Consider the following 19,408-nt stretch of genomic DNA (forward strand, 5'->3'; position numbering starts at 1 on the left):
TGATTAGGTAAGCAGACACCAGGTTGCCTAAAGTGCTGCCTATTCATGGAGGTGGGTAGGAACAGGAGTTGACATCTTTTAGGTGGGCATAATGCAACTCCGTTCCATGTTTTGTATATTATGTGACTTGCCTCTGAGGCACTGGTAAGTGTAGATATAATGTAAATAAAGTTATTGTATGCAAGATTGTGTACAATGGTTACACAATATTAAGTTAAGGTGCTGCGTAGTCGGTAGAGTGTTTATCTCAATGTAAATTTTAAGTTGTCAATGTGGGTGATTTGAAGTTGGGAGTCCATTATGTTTCACAATATTTTGACAGAGGGACGACTGAAAGGTTGATGTCACTAAACTTTACCTCCAAATACGATCTGAGCACTCGAATCACCTCCCTGAACCTAATGTCATTCTATGGTCTATGAGACATATGGTTTGAGGGTTATCCTCTCCTTAGAGGGGAGAGAAGTGACCAGTTGCTACCGACTTAGTTTACAATTTGGTGACTAAACAACTGTGATTAACATTTAGAAGTAGTTGCAGTGCTTATATTTTTTAAATATGTTGATGATGAATATGTGTTTGCATGTAAATAAATACGTGGCCACAAAGTGATGTGTTTGTGTAATGCTGTTGTGACTTTTGAAAGACAAATTGACAAATTGTTCTATTGTATTTTTGAGGACCAGTATAAGAAATTAAAAAACACTGAATAGACACATAAAAGATTTGATTATAAAAGCTGCTAGGAATTACGGGGGACTATGAAGACTTCCTTAGAATACATAAGAAAGACCTTTCCAGGTGATCAGAAATGGTTACAAAAGTATTGTAAGGAATAGTTTAAGGCCACTCAGAAACACATGTATCTCTGGCCAATAGAAAGGACATTTGATGATAAGATATTAGAACACATAGTTACACATCTCAGAAAATATGCAAGAGTTAAATTACAGAAGCGAGAAGCCACTTTAGCCTTATGGCGTGTCTTGTGTGAAAAGTCTAAAGACTCCTCAAATGCCGACACATCTAGTACCTGGTCTGCTCCCCCACCTCCATTTGACTATACGAATATTTCCCCAAAGGTATCTGTTATTTATCCATGGTCACAGCTACAGGAAGCTACAGTGGGATTGGAGAATCCGGAGATTGAGACCCCTTCATAATCTCTGAAGGGTTCCCCTAGTATTACCTCACAGATGTCAAAATCGAAATGCATAAGCACTCCAGATAACAAGTAAGGGTGAGAAACTCTCAGTTTTCAGGACAATTAATAGCACAATTCACACTACATTTAGAACCAGCCTCTCCCCAAGAGGACAGAGGTGAAGAGCAGGGTCCAGGAGACAGTGACGATCAGTCGCTTGTTTCATCAGCAACATCACACTTGTTACAGAGGATAAATATAACAGGAAGAGTAGGTAAAGAGTGGATGTCTGAGCCGCAAATGAGAGATGTCGATGATGCTAGATGGAATTACTAAGTAGACAGGACTGTTAGTACGGTGCGACGGCCACCATCTCAAGAAAGACATGAGGATTTTAGAAGGACATAGGATAATCTACCACCTTGGCAGAAGGAGATGGGGGAGTGTAATAGTTTCACCAGAGAGAGATCAGGACTGGTTATCACAAAGAGAGGATAGAACACATGCAAGGGAATCAAGGAGAGAAGGATATTGTGATAATTTGTCAGGACAGATTCAGGGAAGTTTTGGGACGATGGTAAATAGTCAATACATAGGCATGTAGACAACATGGGTGAAATATTTTGATTTCCAGAGGCTAGGCACTCTACTTAAGACATTAGCACTCGAGAAAGGTTCCTTATTAATCTTGTCCATATGAAGAAAGCAAAGGGATTGCCTAATTGCACCAGTACTAGAGAAGGAGCACAGGATGTGCTCTCTAAAACGAGGAAACCCCTAGCAATAGAGCTTGAGGGGTTGCGATTTCAAGGCACACAGTCAACCAGATTTCAGGATGGGATCTTATGTAGCTCCAAGAGGATTGACACAACATGATAGACCACTGCAGCAGATGAATGTTCAATCAGGTCTACGTGGTGCTGATCATCGCAGAAGGGTAAAATAGTTGGTACAAAGTTGTAATCTATGTGAATAATTTAGCAGGATGGACTGAAGGTTTAGCCCAGCAGATGACTCCATGACCAGGGAAAGGAACTTATTATCCACGTGACATGGCAAATTCTTAGGACTGCATTCTTTATGGTGATCCAGATTAGGACTATCCTTATATGCGGAAATGTTTCCGCATGTGGCAAAAATATGCTAGGCAGCACAACCCTCAACATTTGTTTTACTCCTGTATATCAGATGCCCCCGATATGTAAGGAACCTGGGGCCCCTCATTATGGGCCATATGTACGAGCACATTTTCCCATAGACACAGAATGGGTAAAACGGTTTGCTACATCTGGCCCTATGTTCCTTGGCCACAAATGGACAAGGAGAACCTTAAAACATTGTTCCAGCCAATTACAGAGGGAGCAGAGAAATGGATTAGGCCTTGTAGGAAACAAACTGTAGGCATCACCCTGGCAGTAGGGGACATAAAGAGTTTCCTTAGCTCTCTTATAGGAAAAGAGACAGATACAGTTTTCCATAAGGTTGGAGTGAGAAATGCCATCCTCAGAGAGACTAGGTGTAATGGTTCCCCAGTCAATCTAGTTCAGACAGTAGTCTGGGATCAGTTGAGGAAGATGTACCAGACAATGGGTCCCTCATAACTCAATAAATGCAGCCAAATGAGCAGCCAAATCAGTTTCTCAGTAGGATGAAAGAAAAACTGATTCAAGAAAAAGGTAAAGGTTGGGAAGTAACAGGGACAAATGCTGTATTGTTTTAGTATGTGGTGAATAATGGTTTACACTCTGATGTGCAGAATAATCTTGATAATATAGTGGTATTTGAAGCCAAAGCCTAGACAGATACAGGCACATATAATATAGTTTTGGCAGACGAAACAGTAAAAAGAGAGAAACAAGCAAACAGTGACACAGAAGGCAGCAGCCAAGTTTGTGCAGAAAAAGTTTTCAAAGAAGGGAGCCATTGAGGGGGCAGTTGTAGCAGTCACCACTCAGATGACCGCAATGTCTATGGGGACGGCCCCAGGGACTGCCCAACAACATTAACCACAACAGCAGGATAGTGTAAGAGCACAAGGAAGTAGCAGAGGATGAGGAGGTAGAGGAAGGGGCAGGATAGATCCCAAGAGGATGGATCAAATATGTTGTTATTGTCATAGACACAGACATTTCACTAAAGATTGCAGGACTAAGAGATGGGCTGAATAGAAATAAACACAGGGCCTTACAGTCAGCCAGGGAATCCAGTAGTGCAGCGACAGTTAAACCCGCACATAATATATGTACCTCAAACGCCAGCAAAAAGTGTGCAGCAACCAGTAATGCCTCAAGTACAACAAATACTGCCACAGTAAAGTTGCCAAGTACCCAAAATGAAAACCCCACCTCAAAGTGGACAGGGAGATGTGATTGTAAGGGGAGGAAACACCTTCCAAACAAATTATGCAAGTATATAGGCAATGAAAGTGCCCACAAAATAGTCCTGTGTGTCCAGTATTGTCAGAGATGCACAGCCCAGATGAGAAACCCATTGAGACAGTAGCTATCAATAATAATAAGTATGAATTCCTCATAGACACAGGAGCTACCCGATATTGTAATAGAAAAGGAGACCTTCCAACAGATCAATGGACTTACAAGGATTCTCTGGCGTGGTAATGAGTGTTCCATTTACTAAACAAGTAGACATTGATATAGGAGGGAGCTATATTGACGGCTGTTTACAGTTCTCTCCAGCTGACCAGACTAATCTATTGGGGAGAGATCTTATGGCTAAATTAAACATGACAATTCATTCTGAGCCTGCTGGTACTATGATTTGCTCTACTCTTGGAGTTCCTCCTTCTAGGATCCTGGCGGTAACAGTAGATTCGTCTACTGGAGATGAAATTAGATATAGAAGCATTCACCATAAAGGTATACACAATAATAGCAGAAATGCCAAAGTCATTAGGAAGGGAGGTTCAGTTACACAAAGAGTTCCTTTTCTGAAAACAATATCTTGGATATTTGACAATGAGTTGAAACTGCAAGTAGGGACCTTAGAGATAACGCCAACCAATGGCACTCTGATAGCCTGAGATCACAACCATATCTTATGGGGTGTGCTACATTAATTTAGCCAGGTAAAATGGTTAAGGAAATACTGGATGACCGATTGCGTGATGACGACTAAGAAAATGGTTATAGTCTAGTCTTTCAGGATGACTTATCTTTAAGGACAATATTGGAAGTCCAGACGCTCACACCAGGTAGAGCCTTTGATTCTGTTAGGGATGCAGATCTTTCCAAGCACAAGCCACCTTATGGACTAAGGGTCCCCCATGATGTAGGCCTTATTTGTACTGCTACTCCATTCAGAATTAGATTAAAGGAAGGTGCTACCCTACCTAAGGTGAGACAGTATATCCTTTATAAAGAAGCAGATGAGGGCATCACCCCTACTATACAGGCGCTGCTACAGCAAGGAGTAATTTACCATAGAGTGTCTCCTTGTAACATCCTGATTTATCCGGTCAAGAAAGCTAACGGTAATACTTGATGTATAGTTCAAGACCTGAGTCCCCTGAACAATGTAGTATTACCAGAATAACCAATTGTTACTGACCCATTATTTTGACAAATATTCCTCAGGATGCCAAACTGTTCTCTGTCATAGATCTCAGGAATGCTCTCTTTAGCATCCCTCTCCATCCAGCCATTATTTGACAGTGTTCTCCCATCACTGTACTCAGTATTTGAATTCTCATTTGCCACAAGGGTATTATGAAACCCCTAGCATTTTCAACAAGGTGGCAAAAGATGATCTGTTAAACTCTCAGTGTGACAGTACGCATCACAGACATTAAAAGAGCTTTACAGAGTTATACGTGGTGAAAGAACAGTGTAGGCCTAAGAGCCACAATGATGCAAGACAGGTGAAGAGTTCATGGGGAAATAGAGTGCATGATCAGCAAGGTCTTGGTTAAAGGAAAACCTGTGTTTGTAAACTTAGAGGAATTTATGGTTACAACACACAAGCACATATTCTTTGTCCTTGGTAAACTGAGCATGTAACTGAAAGAATGTGCGCAGGAGATCGTGCTAGCCAAGTACACACAGAATCTGATAAGAAGTCTTGGGAGCACAGCAATAGAATACACACGCACAGTCATACATGCATACGAAAGAAGCAAAAAAAATGGTTTGATAGGCATTGTTAGAATAACAATGAAGAATGTGTGGAGAAAAGGTTAGGAGTCTGAGGACATAGTTGATGTTATCGTCTTGTAAACAATATGTACATGTTGAATAATCTATTATTTGACCTTTTGTAAAAACAAAAAAAGCATTGTTCATGTAGCTATTTAAGGAGTTGTCTGTGAATAGCCATTTGAGACTAGCTGTTTACCAGGGTGGGAATAGCTACGCTCCCTGCCTCAACAATAATCCTGCTTTTTGTCTTGTCTATAGGAGTCCTGTTTTTATTCATTTCAGTTTCCCTACAACACAGCCACCAACATGAGAGCTGAGGGAAAGGACTTTGTTGCTGCAAAGAATTCTATGCTTTCTTAAACTTCTCATGAGGATGGGGCACTCTGAAAGGCAGTGGGGGGGTAGGGTTTTCAGTGTCTAGAGCTTACTCTGTGCTGTACTGGGCTGCAATTTTTTTTTCTGTGAAAAATACTAGCCATTTCTTACATTAATAAGATCCCGAAAGGGCCTGAAAATAAATGTCTGTACAATTCTTTAATTAATTTTTAGCGTAGCAATGCACCCCCATTTCATTTAAATATTTTTTTGAAATAGTTTGTAAAACTCTAAAGAACTTTTGAAGTGATTTATTTATGTAAGTGGTGTTCTATCTTTGTCACAAGGTAGAAGGAAGCACAGTTTTTGTTTTATTTTCCCAATTGTTATACTGACCTTAAAAATAAATGCAGGCCTGGCCCCATAAAATACTGGCAAGGTGGTGACTTATTGACTAATGATTAATAATGAGACAGGGTGTAAGGAAATGGCCTAATAACTGCGTGTCCTGCATAAGTAATGGGTTTACAATTACCCCCTCACTGGGATCCAAACACCCCATTGTAACACTTGACTCTCTCGGGGTAGCAAAGCACAGTAGTTCAAGGTGTACTCGGGGGGTGTTGTGGACTAGTAATCAACATTATCTGGCACGCAATAATAACATCCAATAAATGACGGTCCAGCATGTACTTTTTCTTTAGAATAGGTAAGTACATTTATTATGTGCACACTACTTAATACTATGCAGTACTTACAAATATACATAAGCCTAGTGGAAATACGTTTGATTACCTTACAATTGACCTCTAAAGGGTCATGTCCCAAAAAAATCACAATATCCCCCTCTCTGTACAATATACCACATAACCATTTGGGGGGGGGGAAATGAAGCAAGTGTATTGGCTTTGTCAATGCTGTCTTACTTAAAGACCAGAATCACACATCTACTGCATCACTTTCTTCAGTAACCATAATCCACAACTAATCCTTATAATTAAACACTGTAACCATTTGCAATTAATCAAATTAATAGAGTATTTCAAACTGTCCTAAAGAATCACAACTGTCCGCATTCATAACACATTTGAGTAAAACTTGCAAAATAACAAAACATATGCCTGTGTTTTTCTTTGACAAACTTAGGTCACAAACATGGAGCCATAAAACCAACCAATCAATATCTCTACATCCCCAGGCTGCAGAACAAAGGTTACAGCCTTGGGAATATTCAAACATAATCTGGGAAAGCCGGGGGGGGGGGGGGGGGGGTCATCCTTTCTCTAACCCTGCAGAGTCACAGTACATTAAATTCCTTGGGGGAAAAGGCCACAGCACTCCTGACGTTCCCCCACCCCCCAAACGTCTCTAGAACAAACTGTTGGTGAGGCTTCTAACATCTTGGGGCTACCATATCCTGGGGAATCTTTGGGCATTCATAGCATCGCAGGGCATTATGGGGTGCTCTTTGGAAGGAAGCATGAATACTGAGAGGTAGGCTCTGCATTTGTGCACTGCTACACAGCCTCACTGCATGCAGTTTCGCTCTGTTTCTTTCTTTTTATTCCACCAAAGAAAAAAATAAATAAAGGGAGTCCCACCTGAGCACCTGGCACTGCTCCCTAGTTGGAGGCAGCTCGGGTAGCCAACCCTGGTTGCCCTGGCATGCTCCACGCCCAGCTGGCATTCTCCACTGCTTGCATGGGAGTTGGCAGTGTGCTTCTACCCTGTCCCCTCCATGTAGGCAGGGTGTATCTTCATGGTGGTCGCCCTGTTCCCTCCAGACATGGGCACGAGGAGCAGCAAACAAGCCCACTCCAGCTGGGGGTGCACAGTGGCTCTTCCCATTGATCCTTTATTGTTGGGGGCTTGGAAAATGGGATCTTGAGCCATTTGGGGGGCCACAACTGCGCTCCCCAATCTTCCATGTGGTGTTGGCCTGGAGAAGGGTTCTCTTGGTTGGGGGCACAACAGCGCTCCCCTGGTCCTTGGTGCATCAGGGGCCCGATGATTGGGTCCCAGGCCCCTTTGTTTCTTCCTTGGAGGGGGGGGGGTGAGAATGCACTCCCCAGTTTCTTAGCTTTAGCTTGCTGTGACCCATAAGATGGGGTCCCAACCAATGGCCTTTCCCCCTCCCCTCCTCCTCCTCCCAGGCGAACTCTGCCCAGGGGTTGGTATCCCCAGGCCTGGAGAGCTCTGGGGCGGGACCTGCACACACACACACACACACACACACACACCCTCTGGACTTGTTAGTTAATAATGAGTCCTGGCCTCTAAGGTGGCACGCTTTGCAGCGAGATGGTTGAACTAACTCCCTGAATCAGCTTTTCTTGTTCCGCTTCTCCTATGGAGCTTCATTCCTGTGTGGGCACAGAAGTCCAGTTCTTTCCCAATTGGTCCTTAAGGGTGTAAATGGACCAGCTTCCCTGGAGAGCGACCTGATGGTCCTGGGTCAACTGCAGGCAATGTCCTTAGTCCAGGAGATCATTAGAGGGTTTCTCCTCCCAGTTGTCTATAGCAGTCGCAGTGCAGTCCCAGTGCCCAGCACCAAGAAAAAGGACCCTCTTTCCCTTGTACAAGAGCTTTTAATTGAGGGTGAAAAATGCTATAAGTCAGGCACTGCTGGCCAGTTCTACGGTGCCACATCACCTCTCCACTCCTGTCCAACCCCCTCTGCACAGTAATCTGGTATAATTCAAGATGGCATCATTCAGGAGTCACTGGTCAAATCTCCTCTGGGGGCCTCAGCTGAGCCCCTCGCTAATAACACTGCCAGGGCCTTTCTCACTAAAACTTCAGAGACGCTCCTTACTGTGATGGCTCCAAAGGTCTGGGCTTCCTCCTTTGTTCAGTGGGCCTGGGCTATCCCAATCCTGGTACAGTGGGACAGCTAACGAATGAAAACTTTCTTCCCCAACCCTTCCTCCTCAGGAGCTAAGTGAAGTATTGTTAATTGTTCCTTCTGTGTGGGAAGGCCTTTGTTCTTCTGATGGAAAGCAGCTCAATTAACTTGAGCCAGCGAGGTGACAAAAGGCCTGGGTTCTGACCCTGAGCTGAGCCACAGAAATATGACAATTCTTGATGACCTATAAGGTGTAAATATAACTTCTCTGGATGTACATATTTGAACTGGGCACAAACATTTCACCCCAGGGGAATATCTTTCTGGACTTTGGATGCCAAACGGAAACCAAAGGGAGGCAAAACTGAAGATTATCCCATATGTGTATAATAAAGTGTACTGCACACAAAACATTAAACCCTACCGGCTTTCCTTATGAGTGTCCAACAATATTATAAGGCCTACCCTGTAGGAAGCTGGCCTGGTGTGTGGTGAGTACCTATGGTATTATTACCTTATACCAGGTCCAGATATACCCTTATTAGTGAAGTGTAGGCAGTGTCTAGAAGCCAGGTTTTCTAGAGGTAGCTGTGGATGAGCAGCCAAAGCTTATATAGGAGACTTGAAAAGCTCATGCAATACCACTGTAGTCAGACAGCACTTACACACATAAAAGAACCACACAGTGTTACAAAAATAAATGTACTTTACTTCAGTGACACAAGTACTAAAATACTAGATAGGCAACCCTCCAATAGGAGGTAAGTAAACACACTATATATGTACAATAACAATCAGGAATAGACATAAAAAGCAATCAAAAACAGTGAAAAGCAATAGGCACTACTGAAGGCCTAGGTGGAGACCAAACCATATATTAAGAAAGTAGAATGTGAAGATCGGGTCCCCACCCAAGGAAGTGGAATCAGTAGAGGGGAGCTGGAGGTACTAGGAAATCACAAAGGTAAGCACTGGAGTACCTCCCAGCGACCAGAAGGAAAGAGGTAAGTAACTGGTTCTACCCAAACCAACCCACAAGACTTCAGAGAAGGATATTGCAAGACCCAGGCAAGACTGCAAGGAACCAAAAGGTGGATTCTGGAAGAGGAAGACCTGGGAAAGAAGGGGACCAAGTCCAGTTCCATTTGGAGTATCCGATGGTGGCAGGAGCCACTACTCACCTGTCTGTGGATGCAGGAGTTGGTCGAAGGGGAGACAAAGACATCAGCAATGCCGCAGTGGAGCAGATGAAGAGTTCTTAGGTGATGCAGTCGACGTCCAACGCCGGATGAAGGATTGCAGTCAGTCTGTGGTGTGGGAAAACCACCAACAAGCCTTGGCAAAGGCAAACGTCGCGGATGGGGGGAAAAGTGGAGCTGCCAGGGACCAGCAAGGTCCAGGTGGAACTCAACCCACGGGGGAATCCCAGGTGATCCTCAGCAGTGCAGATAGTCCAAAGAAGAAGAGGCAGCCCCCACAGGTGAGGAGCCTAGAAGTCGCAGATAGGCCAATGCAGCACACCAAAGGAGTGGTCCCACGTCGCAAGAAAGAGTGATGGGGGCTGGGGCTACACGGAGCCTGAAGGCCCCTTGGAGGAGCTGCCAACAAGCCTTGGTAGCTGCAAGAGATGCAGTGCACAGGGATACTGTCCTGCGTGGTAAGGCAAGGGCTTACCTTCACCAAAGTTGGACAGCTGGCAGAGAGGACCAAGGGGACCACTCCAGACCACCACCTGTGATGCAGGATCCACGCAACTCCGGATGAGAGGAGATCCATGCAGCCGGTCGTCATTGTAGTTGCTGCTTGCGAATACAGGAAAGTGACTCCTTCACTCCAAAGGAGATTCCTTCTTGTTTCTTGTGCAGACTGAAGACTTGCCGCCCTCAGAGGATGCAAACAATGTTGCAGTGCAAAGTCGTCGCTGTTGCTGCAGATTGTAGATTCCTGTGGAGTCCAGTTGTGGTTCCAGTGGCCAGAGGTTGAAGTAAACAGTGCAGAGGAGTCCTGCTGGAGTCTTGCCCCTCAATTCTGTGGACCGACCCAAGAGGGAGACCCCAAATAGCCCTGGAAGGGGGATTGGTCACCTAGCCAAGTGACCACCTATCAGGAGGTGGCTCTGACGTCAATTGCCTGACCTGGCCACTCAGATGCTCCCAGAGGCCTCTGCCCACCTTGGATTCAAGATGGCAGAATCAAGGGACCCTCTAGAGGAGCCCTGGGCACCACCCCTGGGGTGGTGATGGGCAGGGGAGTATTCACTCCCTTTTTTATTGTCCAGTCTCGGGTCAGACAGGGACTGGAGGTCCCTGAACTGTTGCAGGCTCGTTCATGCAAGGAGGGCACCAAATGTGCCCTTCAAAGCATACCAGTGGTTTTGGGAGGCTCTCCTCCCAAACTATGTAACACCTATTTCCAAAGACAGAGGGTGTTGCCTCCTCCTCCCAAAGGAAATCCTTTGTTCTGCCTTCCTGGGCTTGAGCTGTTCAACCAGCAGGAGCGTAGAAACCTGTCTGAGGGGTGGCAGCAGCTTGGGCTGCCCAGAAAACCCCAGAAAGCTGGTAGGAACAATGCTTGTGGTGCTCTAAGGAGCCCCCAGAATGCATGGAAACATACAACCAATACTGGCAACAGTTTGATACCAAACATGCCGCAGTTTGGCGTTACTATTATTTAGCTGAACATATGTAGTGACCTATGTCCAGTACACATGTAAAATGGCGTCCTCGCACTCACGAAGTCGAGGAAAATTAAGCTGCAGTTTGTGAGGGTACCTCTGCTCATGCACACAGGTACCTGCACTCTGTCCTCTGAGCTATGATGGCCCACCATAGGGATGACTTGCGGTGACATGGTGCAGTGACCTCTAGTGAACAGGATGCATGCACCCTTTCACGCAGGCTGCCGTGGCAGGTCTGTAGATATACTTTGCATGGGCTTCCCAGGGGTGGCATAATATATGCTGGAGCCCATGGGGGAGCCCAAGTGCCCTAGTACCCTGGGTACCATATACTAGGAACTTATAAGGGGGCACCAGTATGCCAAATGTTGGGTGTTTGTGGTCCAAGCAACCATGTTTAAAGGAAGAGAGCACAGTCACTGGGATCCTGGTTAGCAGCATCCCAGTGTACACAGTCAAAACCATACTGACATTAGGCAAAAAGTGGGGGTAACCATGCTAAAAAGAAGCTATTTTCCTACATACCCCAGGTCAATAACCTTGAAGGGTCCCTTCAGCGTCATGCCATCTGTGTGTAGTTAATGGGCTGAGCATGATATTAGTCTTATATGTGCAACCCTCACACACATTCATGTGTAACCAAATGTTCTTTACCCTTGCTGCTCTTCAGTGGCCTTATCTTGAATGGAGGACAGTTGCTATAACAAGACACAGTCTTCTCCCCCACAGTATGTTTACTGTAGGTGAGACATCAGTTGTGAGGCCCATTCACAGTAAAAATTCCAAAACTAGGTGATCTAGAATCAAAATATCAGGGAGGGTTTAAGAGACAGAACCCATTTCGCTACAAGTGGTGTCTCTGAAAGGCTAACAGTGCTGGTTCAGAATCAATCATCTGTTCAAGAATACCATAATTATATTGTTGCTGGGCACTTGATTGAATCCGTCCCAGCACCTTGACACCTTTGATAGGCAGTCTCTTAGTACGCTTCACAACAGTTTTCGTTTATGTTTTTTTTTGTGAAACCTTAGGATGTTCTGAATAATGCTACTGCCCAAGTGCTTTAAGTCCACTGTGCCTTTGGTGTAAGCAATCACTGGAAATAAACTACGTCCCATGCAAAATTGTATTTAAATATATCCTGTTGTTTTAAGCTTTGTTGCTGACCTGTATGCATTAAAATGCACCATTCTCCGTTTTCCCCAAATGATTAGGGGAACAAACTTACCACATACCTATAAATCATATTTTGTTTTGATCAATGTTACTTAAATACACTGTTTTAAAAAAAGATCCATTTTAGGCTTCCCATGCTTCTACAGTATGTGAAAAATTGGTCAGGTTGATGTATGGCTTTCTGAACTCTGAGGTGATCACTAAAGAAGACAGAGAAAGAGTGAAAGCCATTTGTCTCCCCACACAGGTTAAGGGTGGGCCCGCTATGAAGAAAGCTTCAACAGTTGTGGAAACTGGCTCTTGTGATGTTTTACCTCTATGAAACTTGTATTTGTTGATTAAAACAGAGAAACACAGAGAAAAGGCTGGACGTACAAGGTCTGAGGAAGGAATCTGTACAACTGGACGCAGAGGTGGCACTGATGTACCCAGAAAAACTCAATTGAATGAAGAGTGGATATGTTTGCAAAAGCTGGCTCTGTCCCAGCCTTTCTGGCAGACTAAATGAGATAGCATGCTCAACCAGGGGCAGGTTTTGTGTGCAAGGGGCATCACTCTCAACCACTTCACTACATTTGATACTAGTTTTGATATTAGTTTAGCATATAGGTAGTCAGAATTAATTGAATGAAAAAACTCCACTAAATGTGATGTGACTGAGATGTTTGAGATATATATAGGTCATATGGTCACATACTTATGCTGTACTTATAATTTGCTCACTTGGGCATAATTTCAGCAACTCAAATATTGGAAAATGTAGCCTTGAAAATTTCGCGTTTAAAAATAAATGTTTACTATACATATACATTTTTCTGAATCAAATAGAAGTTGTGTTGAGCATAAAATTGAAATAAGAGTGAATGTTATCAGACATGAATTCATTTAGTATTGTACTTTTCAATAGTAGACTTTTAGAATTAAGCAAGTATTTTGTTTAGGTCTAACATAACCAAGTGATTTTGAAAATATATTGTGAATTGCGGGACGCCAGAAATGATCAATTAATTGAATTTTGTTGTATTGTCAAACTATTTGTTAATCGTTAATTTTTTCACATGGACTTTATTGACAATAAGAAGGTATCATGATTTGTAGTATTTATTTGTTGTGGCATATGAGAATCATGTGATTGTATAAACAATACTCCCAAAATGGCGTTTGTAGTGTCATCAAGGCCACTGAATCAGCTGAAATGCATTGTGGTGACTTTGCACAATAAAAGAAATTCTACACAGCCCAAGTTTTGTCTGAGCCTTGTTTGGGACAGTGGAATGGCTTTTGACAAAATATTCAAATTAGTTGCTGGTACCGTATTTCTGATGCGCCTCTTGGTCAAGTGCACCATGGCTTGTACGAGTGAAATATGAGCCTAACAAAAACGTCTTGGTTACCTTTGCTATTTTCAGTGAATGTATGTGTGTGTGAGTGTGTATATATTTTTATATATATATATATATATATATAGACACACACACACACACACAGTAGCTGAAACGTGTCCAGTCATTGTCTAAATAAAGACATTTGTTATTAATAATCTTGGCATGATGGCAATTCTTCTTTTGTGGAAGTTTTTGATCTGACTTCCAGAATCTGCGCCTGCAGTGTGCGTGCTGTAGGTGTAAGGAGCTGTGACTGCAGGCTTGTTGCAACTATATATACAGGCCTTGAAAAATCATAAAAATGTTACCAGACCTGCAGGTCGGGTAACTTGAATAATCTACTAGACCTAACTGTAATGTACTTGACCAGTAAATGGGTCTAAAATTGTGTGATCCTAGGCAAAATTTAGTTTACAGAGTCTCTGTTTTCTTCATTCTCACATATGAGTGCACCCTCAAATGTGTGAGCTCAGCATTTCTGCTGTACACAAAAAAATATTTTGTTTGATTAAGTAGACTAAACGTTTGCTCCATGCATAATAAGAATCTAGCCCAAATATAAGGATACACATGATCTATGACTTGCCTCTTAGTTTACTAATAGAACTGCCATCAGTGCATGAGTGTTTCTCAGTTTATATTTAAACACTCACTTTCAATAAATATATTTATAAAGCATGATGTGGTAGCACACTGTCATTTACAGACATTAAAATTCCAAGAAATGTCCAAAATCCATCCCACTAACTTGCAGCTTTACTGATAAACCTGTATAGTTTATTAACAATAATTTGTGAAATTTGGGTTTCAAAAAACATATTTATCATTTGTACACCACCAAGTAAAATGTTCGGATGTGTTTTCATCCCATTAAAATATTTTTTAATCACACAGAAGTACACAAAAAAAGGCTTTCACAACTACTGAACTATTTTGAAATGTCTGTACAGCTGACTTACTTATTTAAATACTGTGTATTGAGAAAAACCTGACACCCTAAAACCTTTCATTTCACACTCTTGGTACAGCATGTCAGACAATTCACCTAACTAAATTCTGGAACGCTGCAGTCAGAAGGAAAAGTAATTGTAAGAAGACAAACTGACTTTTGACCTCTGTCTCTGAACACAGAGCAAATGTGACAAGATAAGACCAAGATTTAAAAGTGTCTTTATTGCTCCTTCACTTTCTGATTGAATAGAAAACTTGTTCTTTGTCAACTCACCAGAAGGGGGGAGTAGGTTCTAGAAATAACCCGACCTGATAAAATATGACTTGCCATAGCGAGTAGGTGAGTAGATTTTCCGAGGCCTGATATAATACAACTCCTACAGTTCTTTAAAAACGACATGAGAGAATCACCATACATAGATTGCATATTACAATGACTTTTCACAAGGAAACAATTCCAATAGTCACAAGGCTTATTCAATGTACTTTTTATCTTTTTGCACAAATGTAACGCCTTGATTCCTGGTTTTGGTTAAATGCCTTTTTAAAAACAAGCCTACATAAAAATGCCATGACATAAACCATATATATATATATATATATATATATATATATATATATACACACAAAGCCTACCTGCAACTTTGTGCTGGCTCCACTCTGCCTCCCAGGGCACCACTTGCTGGCACTATTCCATGGAAAGGGTCAGTACTCTAGTGAAGGTGCCATAGGCTCTGGTGCAAGCAAGGAGGATGTGCCCTCAAACTAATGGTTTGATAATATAGGCCTCGAAAAATCATAGAAATGTTACTAGACCTGTAGGTCGAGTAACTTTAATAATTTACTCAACCTAACTCTAATGTACTTGACCAGTAAATGGGTCTAAAATTGTGTAATCCTAGGCAAATATTTTAGTTTACAGTCGCCTTTTTCTTCATTCTCACATATAAGTGCACCTTCAAATTTGTGAGCTCAGCACTTCTGTTGTATAAAAAAAACTTGTGTGATTAAATAGATTAAATGTTTGCTCCATGTATACTAAGAATCTAGTCCACATATAGGGGACACATGATCCATGACTTGCTTCTTTGTTAACTAATAGCATTGCCATCAGGGAAAGAGTGTTTCTCAGTTTGTGTTTAATAAATACATTACTAAAGCATGATGTGGTAGCACACTGTCATTTTTGGACAGAAATGCCCAAAACACTTCCCACTAACTTGCAGCTTTACTGATAAAACTATATAGTGATTTAACAATAATCTATAAACATTGAGTTTCAGAAAACATATTTATCCTTTGCACATAAACAAATAAAATGTTCTGTTTTGTTTTTATCCTATTAAAATACGTTTTCATCACACAAAAGAAGAAAAAATTGACTTTCACAACTAATTAAATATATTGTGACATGTCTGTACAGTTGACTTAGTTATTTAAATGTTGTGCGTTAGGAAAAACCTAACACCCTACCGCCTTTCATTTCACACACTTTGTACAAGAGGTCAGAGAGTTGCCTGACAAAATCCTGGAACACTGCAGTAAGAAGGAAAATTAATTGTAAGAAGACAAACTGACTTTTGACCTCTGTCTCAGAACACAGAACAAATGTGACAAAATCAAGATTTAAAGGCGTCTTTATGCTCCTTCACATTCTAACTGAATAAAACACCTTTTCTTTGTCAGCTCTCAAGCAGGGTCCAAAGACAACCAGACCTGATAAAATATGACATGCCATAGCAAGAAGGCGAGTAGATTTTTCTAGGCCTGTAATAAATGACAGCCAGAGCTTGAGTGCACTCAGCCCCTAAAGCTCCTAGTGACATTGCACCGGAACCACTATTGACAGCTATGCCACTGAAGAAGCCTCCTTGACTTTTCTACACACTAAGGACCTCCTGGCTGCAAACAATGTGTCCTGCTTCCTACTGGAAGGGAAATCAGCAAGAGCCCCAGTACAGTGCAGCTTCTGTCATTTTACATACCTCCCACCTTCCCTCATGTTTATCCCATCTGTCTGCTGCAGTAGGGGCATAGTTTTTGAATGAGGTGGGGTGGAGATGGGCAGTTCCATTGTGAGTTTAATTTTGAAGCAACTGTCCATGAGGGTAGTACTCTACAATACACAGAGGCAGTATCCCTCCAGACAATATACTGAGGGGTATGTTACAGAGTGTTTCTAAAGACATGGGGTTCTTGACATTTTATGCTTTTCTGTGTATTTTATGTAAAGGTTTTTGAATAAAAAGAAAGTTCAGTGTGTAATGTATGCTCCTAGAACCCCTTAGCACCTACTGAATACCTACTAACATCAGGATATGCAATGACACTCCCACCGCAGCAAATGTGAAAACTCGCATTTGAATCTATATGGTTTAGAGTTGAAGACAATAAAATGAGACCTGGGCAAGGTCAACAGTGAAAGCATTAGATTAAAGAAATGTAACTTTCACTTCTAAGACACCAATATTGCTGCCAGTGTCTCGATGGCATATCTCCCCAAACCCTTGTTGATTTGTGCGCACTTCCCCTCTGCACTTTCACGGCCCACATATGTGTTTTCATGGCTCTCCCAGGACAACAATCCTAGAGCCAAGCTTGCTGAAGACATCCACTAAGATTTGCTCTGCAGATCTAGCACATACATGACAACAGATCCAAATCAGACGAGACTTCCGATTTTCGAAACGAAACATCGCTTTATTTTAGATGTTTCCTGTCTAAATTGCCTCTGCTTCAATATGAAAAAAATCCCTGCTTTTTTTCATAATCGTTCACTTTCCCGAAGCAAAAAAAGATGGCATGTAAGCTAATACCAATTTACTCTGAAATTATTGCAGATAACGTGTTTTGGCGTTAAAAGATAACATATGCCCAAATGCAAGTTTCTGACTGAATCGCTGGCTTCACAGCAACCTCAAAACATGTAACTGGGTCCCCTAACGCCGTTGGGGGAACTACAGATCCCTTAAGTGTATCTGTCTCTGCCAGCCTACTCAATCGAGCACACTTTGACTGGTACATTACACATTTGCTTTGACGAAACAGCCCAGAACTCTGTACATAGACACAGGTCCTCTTCCAGGGCTTTAAGTGGGATGAAAAAAGTGGGGAGTCCCTGAAAGGGCGGTGCATACATGACTAAGGGCGTGATTTAATCCCCTACACTAACATTCATGTAGAGTGCCACCTTACCCCAAAAAAACTCATCATCTTGGGAAAAGTAAATACTCGTAAGGAATATAGGATTAACTAAACCATGTGGAATATACGCAGGAACGACATGCATTACCTGAACGTGTTTTACACCCAGTGTTCAAAAATCGATCAGTATCTCTGCATGAAAAGCTAAGGACATGAATACAGGGCCGGAACGGCACCCATTTCAATGTCCTTTTGAAATTACTACCAGGTTTGAGACCCGGTAGGACCCGCTCTACTTAAAGCTCTGGTTTTCTCACCTGTAGCAGCACTGCCGGTGCCTCTTGAACTCTTAAGTAACAGTGACAGCAGATGCTCTGTCGCGTGCTACTCGTTCAAGTGACGTCAACACACCCGGGAGGACATTAAAGCCGCCATCTTGAGTGTGGCAAATTCCTGCGGTGACTGGGTATCTCGAAAAACGCTGGTATAATAACCTTCCTAAGGTCCATGACGTATTTGCGGTTTCGTGGCAGCAAGAACAGAGGGAGGCTGCATGAATGATAAGAAATAGCGCGCTGTTACCTGCCCCGAGATGTCAAAAATGTAAAACGTTTATCCTTCCGCGACCCCGCAAAGAGGCCGTGCCACGTGCGACATTTTTATACAGTACTATCTAGAGTCCTTGGAATAGTTTCGTCTATAAAATCAAAAATTCCCCAAATATTGTAACACTGGGTCCAAGCAAGTGGTGTAATGTGGCCAGCCTCTCACTGCTGTTCCTAATGCTGTTGCATTTTCCGAGGCTGTCACGTTTTCCAGGCAAATGCGTAAAAAGCTCGCCCATGCCAGATTTTTGCTTAGCATTATCATAATAACAGTCTCATTTTAGCCCTTTAAAAAGCAAACACTACAATTCCCAGAATGCACAGGAAGAACATCGGCTGGACGAGTTACGAATGGTGATAAGAAATCTGAGAGCTCAAGCCTCAGAACCCTCTTGCAGTTCAGAAAAAAACAGAAACATATGCACTCCCGGCTTTTTAACTTGCAGCACATACTACATTTGTCGCATAGGTTTGTGATTTTCCAAGAACTATCACAGGACTGGCGTTATAATACTTAATACGCTTCCTGTACTACTTTGGGGGAACACGAAAGACTAATTCTCGCTGTATGCCACTGCCGCACTCTGTACAGCTGTTCCCCACCTATGTTACCTTGCACAACAAACGTATTGACTGCTGATGGTCTCTGCCACAACTAGTATGGCAGCCCAGGCTGGCCACCTGCAGGCTAACGTCATCAATGCCTCTCAGCCTATGTTGTAAGGGGAGTATTGTGATTGGTTCTCATGGGGGGTGTGGATTTATGGATTTTCTCAAAGGGTAACTGGCGTCCACAGCTGGTTAACTATTTTTTATAAAGTAAGGGAGGCGTGTTTAAAAGCTCTCCCAGTGAAAGGACATTCAGCTTCCTTTAACCCCTTCGCTGCCAGGCCTTTTCCCCCTCCTGGGCCGAGCCTTTTTTTTTGGCTATTTGGGGCAGTTCGCGCTTAGGCACTCATAACTTTTTGTCCACATAAGCTATCCACGCATAATTTGCATCCTTTTTTCCCA

General features: G+C 42.6%; 1 protein-coding gene across 4 annotated transcripts in view; it reads right to left on the reverse strand.

Annotated features, from left to right (window-relative positions):
- Window positions 1-19,119, reverse strand: part of GCDH (glutaryl-CoA dehydrogenase) — a 183,147-nt gene extending 164,028 nt beyond the window's left edge. For 2 of the 4 annotated variants that reach the window (XM_069231970.1, XM_069231968.1), the window contains exon 1: window positions 19,010-19,119. In XM_069231970.1, coding sequence (XP_069088071.1) covers window positions 19,010-19,095 — 86 coding nt within the window. In that variant the 5' untranslated portion in view covers window positions 19,096-19,119. Of the gene's footprint in view, window positions 1-18,109; window positions 18,262-19,009 lie in introns of those variants that run through there. The other 2 variants (XM_069231969.1, XM_069231971.1) reach the window with 2 other exon arrangements.
- Window positions 19,120-19,408: the final 289 nt, after the last annotated feature.

Source organism: Pleurodeles waltl, chromosome 4_2 (genome assembly GCF_031143425.1).
Source record: "Pleurodeles waltl isolate 20211129_DDA chromosome 4_2, aPleWal1.hap1.20221129, whole genome shotgun sequence".
NCBI lineage: Eukaryota > Metazoa > Chordata > Amphibia > Caudata > Salamandridae > Pleurodeles > Pleurodeles waltl.